Below are 15517 nucleotides of genomic sequence, written 5' to 3'. Positions count from 1 at the left end.
TAACAAAAATAATCATATTGGATCTTTTTTTAACATTCCGATTGGAAATCTAATGGTTATCTTGCAAGATTCTGGAAAGTTCTGTCAGATTCTTGCAAGAAAATGTATATTCCTAAAAGATTTCTGCCAGAATCTTGCAAGATAACAGTTTTCTGCCAGAATCTTAAAAGACAACCATTTTTCTTCCAAAATCTGGCAAAATAAGTTTTTCTGCCAGAATCTTGCAATTCAACCAATTGTTTGCACAAGACTCTACAAGGCGAAGTCATTAGTACAAGTAATTCAGACAGCAAGAGATTTGCTCGAAATTTTTTCTAAGGTGTTTAGAAGTTCGGAAAAATTAAAAAGTTACAAGCTTTGAAAGTTCACATTTTTGGGCAGAGACAACAAAGCGGAACCACACGCAGCAGAATTGAATGATTCGAAACTATTTTAGATGTAAAAGAAAATAAAATATTTTTTTCAGAAAATGTAATTTAAACGTATATCTGTGTATATCAAGATAAAGTAAAAAAGGGGAATTTTTTATAGTAATTTATTTTGTGATAATAGTACTCAATTGAAGACTTGTATTTAAATTTCCAGATTAAAAAACTATTTATTTTCTTTTTATTTCCTAATAAAACACGCAGTTTGATCTTAGGAAATTTCTCCTCAAAATTAAATGTGTCTCTTGAGCGAGAGCCAATCAGAGGATAGCTTACCGGAACGAACTTGCAAGACTCTAGCAAGATAAATATTTTTCTGCGAGACCTTGCAAAATAAATTGTTTTTGGAAGATTCTGGCAGAATCTTGCACGATAACTGCCTGGTCTAGACTGGAGACAACAATGCAGATTAGGCTTTCTCATTAGCCAGTTGTGGCACATTATGAGAAATAGTGTTTTTGTATTTCATTCAGTTGTTTATAAAATTGATTGTTAGGCGCTGCTAAACTTCAATTGCAAAAAAGACTGATTTTGTTGTTTCAGGCTACAAACTGCCTGATACTTACATAAATACGGTTAAAAAAGTAATGCTTATGACTTGAAACCGATAATTCGACAAAAAATAGATGGGAAATGGTAGAAATTTTCATGTAGTAAAGAATTATAGCTTATTTCGTTTGCCAAAAACAACTTTTAAGAAACAGCAAAAAAATGTCTGATTGCTATTAAAACAGCTATGGACAATGATAATAAGGCGGCCCTTAGCTATATCTAGCTTTCATCAGCTGCTAAAAAAAATCCGAGCAGAAAGTTTTTGTTTGAATAAATTACTATGTTTACTTGGTTTCCACATTTTTCTGACCTAGATCGTTGGACTATCATTTTTCCTGTTGTTGCTTTTATCGGACCTTTTGGAACTATTCCTATCAGATTGCGACTCCTTTATTTCTTCGTAAAAGTTTTCGTCTTCGTCGCCCTCTTCTTCATCCTTTATTCCCTCCTGGTCTGTTGAGGTTTTTCGCTTGTAAATTTCAGCTGGTAACTCTTCATTTTTTGCACTTTCTTCGTCTTCAGGAGCTTTTTGTTGCACTTCGGGGTTACTTTCTGAAAAATCATTGTTTCTTCATCATTTGTTCAATTTTGAATTGAAAAACTATTAGAAATTCATCAGTAATTTTAGATCATACCTTACAGACTATTTCATTCTCAGAAAAACTAGTCCCTGCAGAGAGTGAGTACGTGCATGGGTGTTGTGGATGGGAGGGGGGGGGGGGGGGGGGTTGCGGGGGTCAACCTCTAAGAACCACTCTTCACACCGTAAGTATAGGTCTCCAAAACAGGTTCTGAGAATCACATACTTGGAGACTAGTGAGCTGAAAAAACTCTAAGAGCACTTAATGGCCGCTGGGCGCTACCTGTTTATCCCATTTTTAAGGACGAAAAGTCAAATGGGTCAGACAAAAAATTGGTCACACGGAAAATCCCATTAAAAAGACCGACAGGACTACTATAATTGCTGCAAGATTCATTTGAGAACAATTAATTAGAAGTATTGTTTTTTAACAGAATAGGTCAATTGATAGTTGAACAAAATAAAACCTTGAAGTGAGTGATGTTATAAGTGCCGAGAAAACTTAACCACTACATTTTATGACCAATTTTGAGAGAGACAAAAATCAATTTTTCAACAAATTTTTGAACAACGATTTTTTTTCAAATCAACGAATAAAATCAATTAAGTAAACGGAGTAGATACTACTCACTACTATTGCAATAATTATTACAACATAATTTCCTTCAAAATGAAAAGTACCAATTAAAAAAATCAAAATACCCTGCAAATTGACGGAAAATAGTCCTCATTGATTCCCTTAACCCCTAATAGGATTGAAAGAACAGAAACAAAACTTATTATTGTGCGAAAACGTTTTTAAAGTGCAAACTATTTTGACTTCATATTTAGCTGAATACACCTTTGTTTTTTAATGAAACATTTCATGGGGCTAGTATTATTACCAAACAAATTTAAAGATAGTAACTAAGATATTTAAAGATAGTAACTAAGACTTATAAGAACAAAGATCAAGTAGCAGGCATCTTGGGCTTCATGGGTTTATCCCGTTTACAGACTCTTTTTGTTCTTGATTGTTTCGCAACCGCTTCTCAAAAGCACTTCGAGAAGAAAAAGAACAAACGGAGAACTTGCCTAGACGAGTCAAAAAATGTCACGCAAAATCTTTAACAATCTGTAAGCTGTAAAGTGAAACAAATTCTTCCTCTACTAGGCAATAAAGAGAACCGGCATTCCCCTACATTAACCTCCGACATACCTACACTATTTAATTTGAAACAAAACGGAGCAAAAAATCATAATTAGGAGTCAAACCTTATAACAAAAACTGATAAAATATCAGATAAAAGTTTTTCACAAGTTTCAGCTCCAGAGCAACTATTGGCAACAGAACGTACAAGAGAAGTATTTTTTTTCAAAAATAATTGTCCTTCAATCAAAAATCAACAGAAACCGTGCATACATAGAAAAACGAGGAAAGAAAATCACACACCAATTCCTTTCAGAGATAAACTAAACAAGAAATAATCAGAGGAAAAAAACGGAAAATAATTACAGATGTTTATCAAACATTTCAGTGAAAACTTATCTGTAAACCATTGGAGTGTCATTTCTCTAAAATAAAACTGTCAAAAGAATCTCGAGCTGCAGTATGAAATAGTGAACAATGAATCAATTCTGGACAGCTTTAAATTAGAAGATTCAGGCTGTAAATTTGAAATATCTGACAAAAGTGGGCCAAACTCACTCGATTAAAATTACTTCATTACTTTTAACAAAAACTGCTCTAAATTAGTGTTTGGTAGAAGACTTTTGTCATGCATTTTAGTTTACTTTTTGTACGTAATTAGAAACCCTAAAAATTTATTTGTCAATACACTAACACCAATAAAATCAGGCAAAATTGTCTAACTACTGCACTGATATTTTTGAAAAATGTTATTGCACCAATATTGTCTCAAGCTGCTGGAAATATCAAAAAATTTTCGTCTAATCGGGTATGTTCTGTGTTTTGCTCAAATACACTTGAAAATTGAAGAAAGTAATCCCTAGTCGAGACCGGATGGATATCTTTGTCTTTCTGATTCTGCCAAAAAATGATTATCTGGCGGAATCTTGCTAGATTCTGCTAGAAAAGGTGTTATCTAGTTAAATTCTGAAAAAAAAACTAAAAGAGTTTGTTCCGGTTTGGCTGCGATGTAACTGGTTGATAATATCTAATCGGTTCATTTTTAGTTTTTAAGACCTGCAGTGCAGTTTCTTTATTGATGGACTAAAAGAGTAATAAGAAATTTGAAAGTACTAACAAAAGGTTGATAAAAAAATGCTTGATATGGCGGTTTTCTATTTTTGTTAATTTTTTGTTTATAACTCTTGGTTCGTTTATATTGTTCATAAAGCACATTCACAAAATTTTTAGTTTTTTTTCTTATAAACCAGAATCTGATCAGAAATAGTTATCTTGTAGGAATTTGGCAGAAAAATGTTTAGATGAAAAATGGTTGAATGTAGGAATCTGGCAGAACTTTCTGCCAGAGGATGCATGGTGTTGTAAGAGTCTGCCAGAATCCTACAAGAGAACCATCCTCTATCAACTAGGGATCGTAGTAACCAGCTCCTATGCTCATCTACTCAATTGCTCACATGCTCACACTCCTATGCTCAACTGCTGAATTTTCTAGAGTCTACTGAGCCTGTTAACTTTATATGATTAAAAGAAACTTCCACTATTTGATGAATTTTGAACAAACAGCACAAGAGGTATGATAAGAAAACAAAACTAACGAAAAATTAACTCTTAAATTTATTCAATTGCAGCGCTCTAGGCAAACAATGTTAAACCTTTTGAAATTACTAACATTATATCTGAAAAATAGTTGGACCTCAAGATTTAGGAAAGATAAATTTCGTGTTCTCACAATTCGATGTTCATTTTTACAACATCTCAGCTCAATAGCAACTTTTTTCAGCTCAATGAGACTGAAACTAATCAATAAAGCGATTAATTTGACAATTTGAGGACCATAACTCATCAAAATTATAAACTCAAATTTTGTCAAAAATTCGAATTTGTCAAAAATTCCAGAAAGAGCTTGATCTTGACTAAGACTACTGTCAACTTCAAAAAACTGTCGACCAATGGATGTTTTGATCAAATGAAGGACCTATTTCCTGATCTGGCGCTTTTGGATAAATAACTTCATCAGCCAACCCGTTCCAAAAATGTATTTATGTCGATTTAATAAAAACATAGTGGGGCAAAATGACCTCGACGGTTTTTTTTATTGAACCTTGAACATTTGTGATCACTGATTAGCACCAAACAGGTGTTTTTGGATTTTAGTGTCTCCAATAGGAGTATCACGGCATCACAGCGCCTTGAATGTATCTCATTAAAAGTTATTTGATAGCAAATTAGCAATTGAAAACTCTGATCCTTGCTCTTTGCGCCCCCCCCCCCCCCCACTCATCTAAGTGTATAATAATTGTACCCCTAGGCACACGTGCCATATTTTTGCACAATAATTCTGTATGTAATAACTGGGGGTTGCGTAACGTTCTGGGGGCACAAACAGAAAAGACCTGAAAAATTTGCCTTTACCTGAGTTGTTTCTCTGATCGTCCTGGATTTTTGACGTGATGCTTTCATATTCATTCTCCTGGGGTGGCGGTGAGTTGTAGGCAATATCATAAAGTAACTCTTCTTCTGTTCCTTCTTGTGCAACTTCATCTCTGTCATCTTCTGACTGTTCGATTAATGATTTTGACATGCTATGACTTCCAGGCAAAGCCTCGTCAAAATTAACTGATTCCATTGCTTTTTCTTTTTCACTGCTTACAATCGAACCTGTTTTCTTACTTGCTTCTGATAATTTATTTGCAACTCCCGATCGACTGCCTTCATTGCTAAACTGACTTTGTTGCTCTGGGCTATTTTCACGCTCTTTATCGACATCATTTGGCAACGATATTTTTTCTTGGCTTTCAGAAATTGTTTGTTGCTTGGCATTTTGCTCATTTGTTTCATAATCTTTGCTGGTTGGCTTTGCTTCATTTGGGGAATCTTCTTCAACTTCAGAGGTTATTAGGCTCTGATGCTTCTCTTCTTTTTTCGAATTATCTTCAAGATGGTTCTGTGCATACTCAGATTGATATTCTTGATCTTCCGGTCGATCAGTCCGATCTTCTGACTTCTCCTTTTGTTCGTCTAATTGGTCTTCATGATATTCTGATTTCTCCTCTGGGAATTTTTGGTGGTCCTCCTGATCTTGATGATCTTCCATATCGTTTGGAAGGTCTTCTTGATCTTTCGATTGATCATCTAGATCTTCTGGATGGTCATCACGATCTTCCAGTTGAGCTTCTAGATCTTCTTGATGATCTTCATAATTTTCCGATTGATCTTCTAGATCTTCTTGATGATCTTCATGATTTTCCGATTGATCTTCTAGATCTTCTGGATGGTCTTCATGATCTTCCGGTTGAGCTTCTAGATCTTTCTGATGATCTTCATGATCTTTCAGTTGATCTTCTAGGTCTTCTGAATGTCCTTCATGATCTTTCAGTTGATCTTCTAGATCTACTAGATGATCTTCCGGTTGTTCATCTTGATCTCGAATTTTCCAGTGATTTTCTTGATCTTCCGGTTCATCTTGATCTTTCTTAGCTTCGTATTCCAAATCTTCTAAGTAGTCCTCGTGATAATCGCCATGATTCTCTTGATTCACTGGTTTCTGACTTTCGGTTTTCTCAGTTTCTGATGGGATCTCTTCATAGACGCTGTCTCTTATTTCGGAGTCCCTCTCATCGATTGTTGCACTTCGTTGGATCTGGCTATTTGATTCATCGTTGACTGTGTTTGAATGTTTGTAGGAATCGTTGTCTTTTCCCTCCTTTTCGCCACTCAATTTAGTCGAAGTTTTTGGATATGAGGCGTTTGTCTCCCTCAAAGGTTCCTCTTCTTCGTGATCAACAATTATTCCATCTCCTAGGTGTTTTCTCCCTTTATCGCTTTCCGCCCCATAAATAAAATTTTCATTCTGATCAAAAAAGTTTTCTGAATTTTCGTGACTCTCCTTGACATTTTGGGGGTTTTGCTCTATGTCATTGGGCTCTCCTGGCTTCGCCTCGCCCGATGTTGAGTCATCCTCTCCACGGAAATCTGTTTGCTTTTGTGGGCTCAAATTGGTCTTGTCAATTTTTTCCGTGTTTTTATCGCCTCCCTTTCTTCCAGTTTTAGCCAATTTCGCCATGTTCTGGTTTCTTTCATCGTTGTCATCAATCTTTTCAATTAATTGACGCTTCGGTTCCTTGGGTTTGAATTCCCTGCGAGGACTAGGAACGTTTTGCTCAGAAGACTGAGTACCTTGTTTGTTGGACTCTTCCTTAGGTTTTTCCCTGCGAACCCGTATCCTTTTCTTTCTCTTCGGTTCGTCCTTTCGGTTACTTATGTTCTCATCAGTTGCTACACTAGTGATTCCAAAATTATTTTACCAGAATTTTACCGAGAAAATCTTAAACGAGGTTTATAAAGAATTTTGCGACATCATCTGAGAACTGGAGGAAGCAAATTGTTTCTTTCAAGACTTCCCTAATTGTGTACATAAACTAAAAAGATATTAAGTAATTTTAAAAAACGAAGGAATCATGACTGCGGATTAAATTTTAGAATCACGGAGTTAAGTTCTTCGGTCGTTTTTCTATTTCGTCAGATGATGACGACGATGATGATGTTGACGATGAAGATTTTGACAATGATCTACCTTTGTATCTTTTACTCTCAGGTGTCTTTGAATTCTCCTCTCGTTTCTTCTTTTTCTTTCTCTCCTTTTCCTTCTTTCTCTCTTTTAAGTCTCTACCCCTCATTTGAAGCGATTGTCTATCTAAAAAAGAGCTTTCTTGCAAAGGTAAGGTCTGACATCCATAAGTCAATTATAACGTTCAATTAATTTAATTTGAGAAAACGCCACAGCACATAATGTAATATTCAACAGGAATAAAGACATGATACATTAGATATTTCAATGATATGATGATAATGTGCTCATTAAGCTTGCTTTAGTGTGGGGAAGAACTATATACTCAAATGGATTCTTTCCTCAGTCAAATTTGACCAATCATAGAAAGTTGTGAGTGGTATCATTAGAAAGCCCGTCCCGCGCAGAAAATAGAATTGAACAGAGATTTTTTTGAATTTCGTTTCTTATAGGGAGTTATCGAGATCTTAAGTTATGTGAATAGTAGACGGAATTCCGTTGTTTATAATCATATTTTCCGTATTTTTTTAAACAAATTTTGGCCAATTTTTCTAAAAATAGTTAAAATTGTTATCGGAATATTATTGGTGCAATCCTCAAAGATCAAGGAGGGTTGCTGATTTGTTTGAACCCAGTTTTTTGGCTATTTATTATCAAAAACTCAGAAAACTTTTTTCAAAATTCAGACATTTTTCATCAAAAATTGGATCAAACATGAATTTTTAGCCAACTTTCTTTAAACTTGCTGGACATAGGCACCTAAAAGCTGAAGAGTATTTAAGAGATTCTGGAATCATAATTCTTCCATTTTTTTGCAAAATAAACTTAATAATTATACAAAAAGCGTTATTTATATTTGATATTTTGTTTAAAAACTGATGTAATTCGCAATCGTTCGGACAATTAACTGTTTTCGCAGACGCAGAGTGATATCAAGGCTGATGTTGATCTCACCAAGGACTGCACAGTAAAAAAAATTTTTTTGGGCGCGGCCTTTTTTTCAAAATGTTTCCAGATTCGTATCTTTTTATGTTAATAACTGACAAGAATATCAAATCAAGGCTCAATTTTTGACAGACAATATTTACATAAAAAATGAGGCCCAAAAACATAATATGGTTTCGGATTTGAGCTCTGGTTTTTACGGTTTTGAGCAAATGTTTTCGTAAAATTTTATGGGCTTCTTATGTTTTGCTATAATTTGTTATACTCTTTTGTAATACATTGACTTGGTCCCCTAATAATGATCCAATTCGCTTCTTGAGGAGCTCTAAGTGAGCCTGGACTGTGCTTTCAGTTGTTATCTAATGTCTCTTATGACTTTGAATATATTTGTTTTAAGAAAGTGTCGGTGAATTTTTGAACTTTGCCACTTGTTTATCTTAGTTCTCTCGAATTCTGGCGTAGTATCAGTAAAGGCAGGCCAAAACACAAATCTCGCGATTTTGAAATTATTGTATGTAACGGTTTTAAATATAACTAATGGTTTCTTGCTTTCGATACTACGAGTTTTCAAAAAAAAAAAGATTTTTAAAAATAATTGCAAAATTTATAGGATTCACCTTGTTTCTTTGTCGACTTTTTACACTATTGACAGGTCCAAATGAAAGAACGCTGTTGAAAAAGGCTCAACGTTGACAAAAACGGCGACTGACTATCTAAAAAGTTCTAGTCGAATAGTTTGTTTTGTGGGCTGAGACACAGTTCCCTCGCAAAATTTACTGATGCTTTTATTTTTACCTGGCTTTGTTATTCGTTTTGATGTTTCGGCATTTAACTGATAAATATAGGTCTAGATTGCTATATCATGACGTATAATTGATTCTATTGAACGATTTCGGTTTTTAGCTAATTGTTTTAAGGACTTTCAGGAGAATTTAGAAAAATATACGACTTATCCAACTGTCCCCCTTTTGCTCTCATCTTTGCCCTCATGTAACCGAACCTCACCAAAAAAAGTCTCGACTACTTTTTTGATTAAAATATTAATTTTTCTGAAATTTTTACTGATGGCTTTGACCATTTAATTTCGTTAGAATTTTTCGGGTTATGGTTTTTGTTCAGTTTTTGGTTTTTATTTTGTTGTCATTTCTACGTATTCCTTTTCTAAGGACGATTCTTTGATCTTCAAGTGAGGAGCAAAAGACGTTTTACAGTTCTTGCAGATAGCATCCTACAGTTAATCATAATGACTTCAACACCGTGATTTTGTAAAATTTTTTGTGAAGTTTTGGCTTGTGCCTGTTTTTCTTGTTATTTTGTTATCTTGCGACTTTTTCTCATTAACTGGAGCAAATGTTTCCTGAGGTATTTTAAGTTATTTATTTCTATTAGTTGAATTTTTTTGTTATGACTTTTGAAAATAATTATTTTCAAAAACATTTGGATTTTTAGCTTCGCCATTTTTTAATCATCTTTGATCGATTTGTAGCTTAGTCTCTGTAGCGACAGATCACAAGGCGCTTCCAGTGAGCTATAAGTTTTCTTTATAGCGATATTACTTTCAAACAATTGATCCTCGGCCTTGTTATTACGAGATTTTTATAAATTGTTTGTAATTCTATCATATTTGTACATTTTTTCGTATTGTTGTCTTCTTTTTAAATTATGACATTAATGAGAGGTCCCATTGGCGTTGAAAATTTTGCATTTGAACATTTTTTATTGTTCTTAGTAAAAAACTTATGGTTTTATCAGTTTAGATGCTTTTTTCAGTTTTGCGATCTTTGTCCTTCTTTTTGTAGTCTTATGACGTAAGCTGGATAATGATAGGTCTAAATTGCTTTCTATGGAGATATATACAAAAACATTTTAATGATTTAAGTTAAAACATAATGATTTTTTTTATCACTTTGAATTTAATTGCTTTCAAAAACAGAAACGTATAGGTCCCATATCTTTTCTAATGAAGTATAGGATGATTTGCTTTGTTGAGGTTTTATCTGAAGCGAGTTTGATTTTACTTCTTTTTTCAAAATGGGCATAGATTTTTAGTCCTAATTAATGTTTGCTATTTGAATTTTTCGACCGTTTTTTCTAGTCGTCCTGTCAGCACTTTTCATCGCCCTCTAAAGTGGTATTTTTTTCCATTAGTGTTTGTTGAACGATATGTATGTTTTTGAAAGTTTTCTATCTCTTCTTCATTTGGTAGTCAATTAAGTCAAGATTACGGATGAGCGGAGTAATTGCAAACGCACATTACTGAACCTTGTTAAATATCTATGTTGCATCTTTTCGCATTTTATCAAGTACTAAATTTAATGTCAATTTGATGCTAAAAATAATTCAGAAACTTTTATTTCAAAAAGTTATAATGAAAAGCTGCGTACAATTTTTAAAGCATGATTTTACTTGTGCAGAAACCCTGATCCAATGTGTGGTATGAGTTGAACAAACATTAGAACAGTTAGAGACCTAAGGTCGAGTTGCCAGAGCGACATCCGATGAGACTCAGGCTGGATACATGCACTGCGACAATGGACAATGGTATAATTTTGGTCTCAATAGAGGTCATTTACTTCTATGGTGGTGATCACAATTAGATTCAGGTGCATATTAGTCTGATGAGAAAGTGTTTTTTAGCGCAACTGGGTCTGCTTAGAGGCGATTTCAAGCGCAATTGAGTCTGATCAATAGTGGATTAGAGCGTACACTAGTCTAATCACGAGTGACTTTCGAGTGTACGATAGTCTAATCAGAGGTAATTTCAGGAGCATAAACTTCTGGACAATTATCAGGGCCTTGCAATATGACGATGTAGTTTGAGCTCAGTTCGAGCACATACAGTTTCGAGCTCACATCAGACTGATCAGAGGTTACGTTGGTCTGAGATGGTTCAATCAGAGATTACTCTGGCCTGGAACACTGTGACCAGAGGTCACTTTGGTCTGGCACCTCAATCTGTGACTATCTTTGGAAAAATTTTTAAAATGCAGTTTACTTCTTAATGAATTATTTTTATGTTTAGACAGATTTCAATAAGCCTGATATCAATGAATTTGTAAAAATAATCGTGAAGGGCATAAGGATTGAATAACTATTTTTTATTCGTTCCATTTTGTTCAATCAATTCAATTTTGTGTGAGGAGACAACGTTAGGCACACACATTCAACTGCTGAGTGTAGAAAAAAATTTTTAAGTATTTTGCGCACAATCGAATTGTTGCTACAAAAACTGATAGTGACGATGAATTCAAAACAAAATTGCCGTTAGACTCATTGATCTGGTATTCATTCGAGGTCCAACGTGACTTAGGTTTAAGGCAGCAACTAACTTTCCAAAGCTGTTGCTGATTGAAAACAATTTTTCCAATCTGAAGGCGTGCTGTTGTTCGTCTCAAATAAAAGCTAAAGCATTCTAGATAAAATGTTAAAAGTAAAATATGAAAATTTTAAAAGAAAACAATATCAAAAAGATTGAAATTGAAGTCAAATGCTGTCAAATAGCTTCTACGGGTTATATTTCAAAATTATTTTCCAAAAAAAATTCTCAAAAAAATTCAATTTCCATATCTGCTCAATTTGTGACTAATCAAACAAGAGACAAGAGGATGCTGACTAATAAAAACATAGAATCCTATATCATATATAAGAGAAATCATGGGCCCTAGGAAGCGCAAACACGATATGCGTTTCAACAGAACTTGGCACATCGAAAGTTCAATGGTTTCTTCACTGCAACAAAATTTTAAAAGATACATTGGCTAAGAAAAACAGTAAAAGACAAAACTAGCCCATCTCTACTTAAAACCACAAGGACGACAAAATTCATGTCAAAAGTGAAAAAATAAAAAAAAAGTTTATAAAGAGGTTTTGCAACAAAAACATAACCAACAAATTTGAGGAGTGGGATCAGACTCTATAGACTCACACTTCACACCATCACATTATGATACGCTCTGCTTCTGGTTCAGCTTCTATGATCTCTAGATTCTAGCACAATGTACGGCTCCGAAAACTACTCGGCGGCTTAACACCTCTTTCGGCGGCTTAAAGGGAAACCTTATTGTAAAAACTACTCGGCGGCTTAAAGGTGTAATCTTTTTGTTCTTGCAAAGGAAGTCAATTGGTAAGAAGAAGAGTGTGAGAAAAACCTGTTTTGCGTAAAACTTTGCTTAGAAAAATAACAGGACTAAAACAATTGGTAGGAATTTTGTTTAAAAACAATTAATAGCCCTGAAATAATTTTCAATAACTAATAAACGCATAAAGTCAAAAGCACTCACAAATAAGTACTGGTTTCATGGTTTACGTCATATAGGAATGTGACTACTTATAATATATGTGTAATATAATCCTACATTTTGAAATACATTTGTGAAATATACATAAAATACAAAATACGAAAACAACTTGGGTCCAAATAGCGGGGCTGAAAACTAGATAAAATACCATAGCCTTGAACAGAGAGTCAAAATTTTATAAAGGTTTCAGTTGTACAACTAGTTTAAGCAGTTTATAGAGTTCTCCAACCTTTTTCTTGGGCAGCTGTTTTTCGTAAGATAGGTTTTCGGGAATTCTTTTCTTCAAGAAGTTATTGTTTGAAGAACAACAATTTCATAAAGCAGAACAAAAGTTAAGCCAAATTTAGTCCTTCCTTTTGGAACGAATTTTTTTAACCAACAGTATTAAATATCAGTACAGCTACAATAAACTATCAACTTTTTTCTCAGTGTCATCTCGCGACGTTGGCGAAGAGGTTACGTTGATTTTTTTTGAAAATGTAATTAGTTAGTTAGTTCAAGTGGATAATAATTTTACTGTGACATTTTTCAAGACTTTAGATATTTTTAGAGTTATAACGGAAGCCATTTAAAAAAAAACCTTTTCATAATGCTTTATTGGGTCATCTTCAAAACATTGGTCTATCGGTATATCTGCATTTTACTCATTGAAATAAGAAGCGGAGACGTTTAGTCAGGTTACTGTTTATCTTCAGATGGGTGAAAACACTGGTATATTTTAGTTTTCTTTTTTTCTCATATTTTTGGTGGCTCGAATAATGATTACTCATTGTCATTTCAATTGTTCTAATTTTTCAAAAATTTTAGGGTTATTAGCATCATCATTGTAAATTAATTTTCCCAAAGTTATTGTTGTTGGTTCAGAGTTTTGTGTTTGGAGGCTAAAACTGTTTAAAATTTCAACATAATTGGCAGCAGTACATACCTCTCATATCAATTATTTTGAAATATGACCACCAAAAACTGTTTTGATTTAAAACTTGGTGATCTATATATATATAGCATTAAAAAAGTATGTTTCTGTCGCTAAGACTTAAAATTTATCTCTGAAATGATTTATTGCAACTGAGACAATAGCTCAGCTGAGACACTAGCCTGAGACACCACTTCTCACACAAAATTCAAAACTCCGCCATTTTAGTTCTCCTATTTTTGCATATGCGTTGTGCTAACCTTTTTTCTTCCCATCAGATGCTTCCTTCCGTTCATCGTTGGCTCCCCCATCCGTGTCTTTCGTCCGCTTCTCGTTCGAGGAGTTTCCGGAGCGAGGAGACGTTTTCTCTGCTTGTATCGGTACTTTAGATTTATGCGTTGGTGCTCTCTCTTTTCGAGGTTCCTGAAACTCGCATTATCCTAACATATAAAAAGATATCAAACGAATGATTACTTTGTTCTCAAACGTATTCTATACAGCAATGTCAGCCCATGCAGTTTCGCTCAACTTACTCAAAACCCAGGTCGAGGTGTCACTGCCAAAAATTGCTAGAAGATGTAAGATTTGCGGTGAATTTGAGTTAAAAGTGTAAGATTTGCGCTCAATGCGATGAATGCGGTGAAAAAGAACTTTTAAGCTTTTTGTAAAATTTTTCAGTGCTACCAGCCGAATGCGGTGAAAAAATTTTTTTCACCGCTATACCAACAGAATGCGGGAAAAAAATTTCTTCGCTAAAATAGCAAATCTTACAGATATTCACCGCTAATTTCAATGATTATCTTAAATTCACAGGAAATAGCAGTGAAGTAAGTGACAGATGGCGCAGTGGAGTAAGGAGTTGAGAGGTTCAAAACCTTGTACGGCAGGTTGTTTTTTGTAAGAAATCCAGTGAATGAGGTGAAAAAATTTCACCGCTAAAAACCGCAAATCTTACAAAAATTTACCTCATTCAACGCTAAAAGATGCGGGTGCTTTGCGGTGAAAAAAAAAGATTTCTTCTCCGCTATGCATCGCTAATCTTACATTATTTTTTTGACCAAACCTCGACCCGGGAAATTAGACAGAACATAAAGGTTTCTAGCCTTGTTCAAGCTTTGATCTGCCTTGATAAGAGCTGATCACGTCTTGTTTCAAGTTTTAAGAAATGCGGGGCTTGTCAAGTCTTGAATAGCTAATAACACTCAGCTAATAAAACACGTTGATTATAAAAATGACATCAGGCTTTTTTCTGATTTCAAAATAGCTTCAATGCTATTTTGATCAAGCTATCTACAAAACCTGCAAGGTGTAAATTTAAAAGTGGCACATAATCATTTATAGATATATATATATTTTTCAAGCAAAGAGTTATAAATGAATACGCGTCATTCTTAAATTTACTCCTCACAGGTTTTGTAGATAGCTTGATCAAAATATCTTTGTCGCTATTTTGGAAGCCAGAATTTATGCATGATGTTATTTCTATAATCAACTTATGTTATTAGCTACCTATACAAGACTTGTCAAGTCATGATGGCCCACGCCAATTCACGACGGGTCAAGTCCTGGCCAAGGCTGTCCAAGACTGAAGACTTCATCCAAGACTTACCAAGTCTAAAAAGGGCATTAGAAGAGCTCTGGTACAGTACTAATTCAAGACTTGAAATTTGACTGATTTATCAATTTTAATATATTTGACCAGTACAAGTCCATATGAGAAAAATTCACACGCACCATCCGGTCACTTTCGCTAGCATAAAAAAATAACCTTCAACATCATAAACTAATTTCATCCCTCAGATATTACTCTCCTCTTTTACAGATACTACTCTGGTTACGAAAGTTCACAGTTACATGTTTGTACACTTTGCCCTAAGGAAGACCTCAACAGCGAGTTTGGTTTTCTCAGTAAAAATTTCTTAAAAGGAAAATTTTGACCAATTCGATGATAAGGTTTAAAGATGATTTCAAAAAACGGTCTGAGTTGAAAAGAGCCCGCTAGCGAATTAATGAAGTTGAGCGAATGCTATGTGCTTGGCTAGATAATAAACTGCGTTAGTTGCCCTGTGTGAGGGGGGGGGCTAGTCGAGGTGCAATTCATTAAG

General features: G+C 34.4%; 1 protein-coding gene across 1 annotated transcript; it reads right to left on the bottom strand.

Annotated features, from left to right (window-relative positions):
* Nucleotides 1–1243: 1243 nt before the first annotated feature.
* On the bottom strand, nt 1244–13835 carry LOC142356034 (uncharacterized; the record flags this gene model as incomplete). Its single annotated transcript, XM_075408016.1, has 4 exons — nt 1244–1532; nt 5102–6969; nt 7175–7382; nt 13673–13835. Coding segments are annotated over 4 exons (2481 nt in total), but the record flags the coding sequence as incomplete, so codon positions are not given.
* Between the last annotated feature and the right edge of the window lie 1682 nt (nt 13836–15517).

Source organism: Convolutriloba macropyga, unplaced genomic scaffold, assembly GCF_964194025.1.
Source record: "Convolutriloba macropyga unplaced genomic scaffold, txConMacr16.3 SCAFFOLD_5536, whole genome shotgun sequence".
Lineage (NCBI taxonomy): Eukaryota > Metazoa > Xenacoelomorpha > Acoela > Convolutidae > Convolutriloba > Convolutriloba macropyga.
The sequence above is the reverse complement of the archived record's forward strand: the minus strand, read 5'-3'. Positions and strand labels throughout refer to the sequence as shown.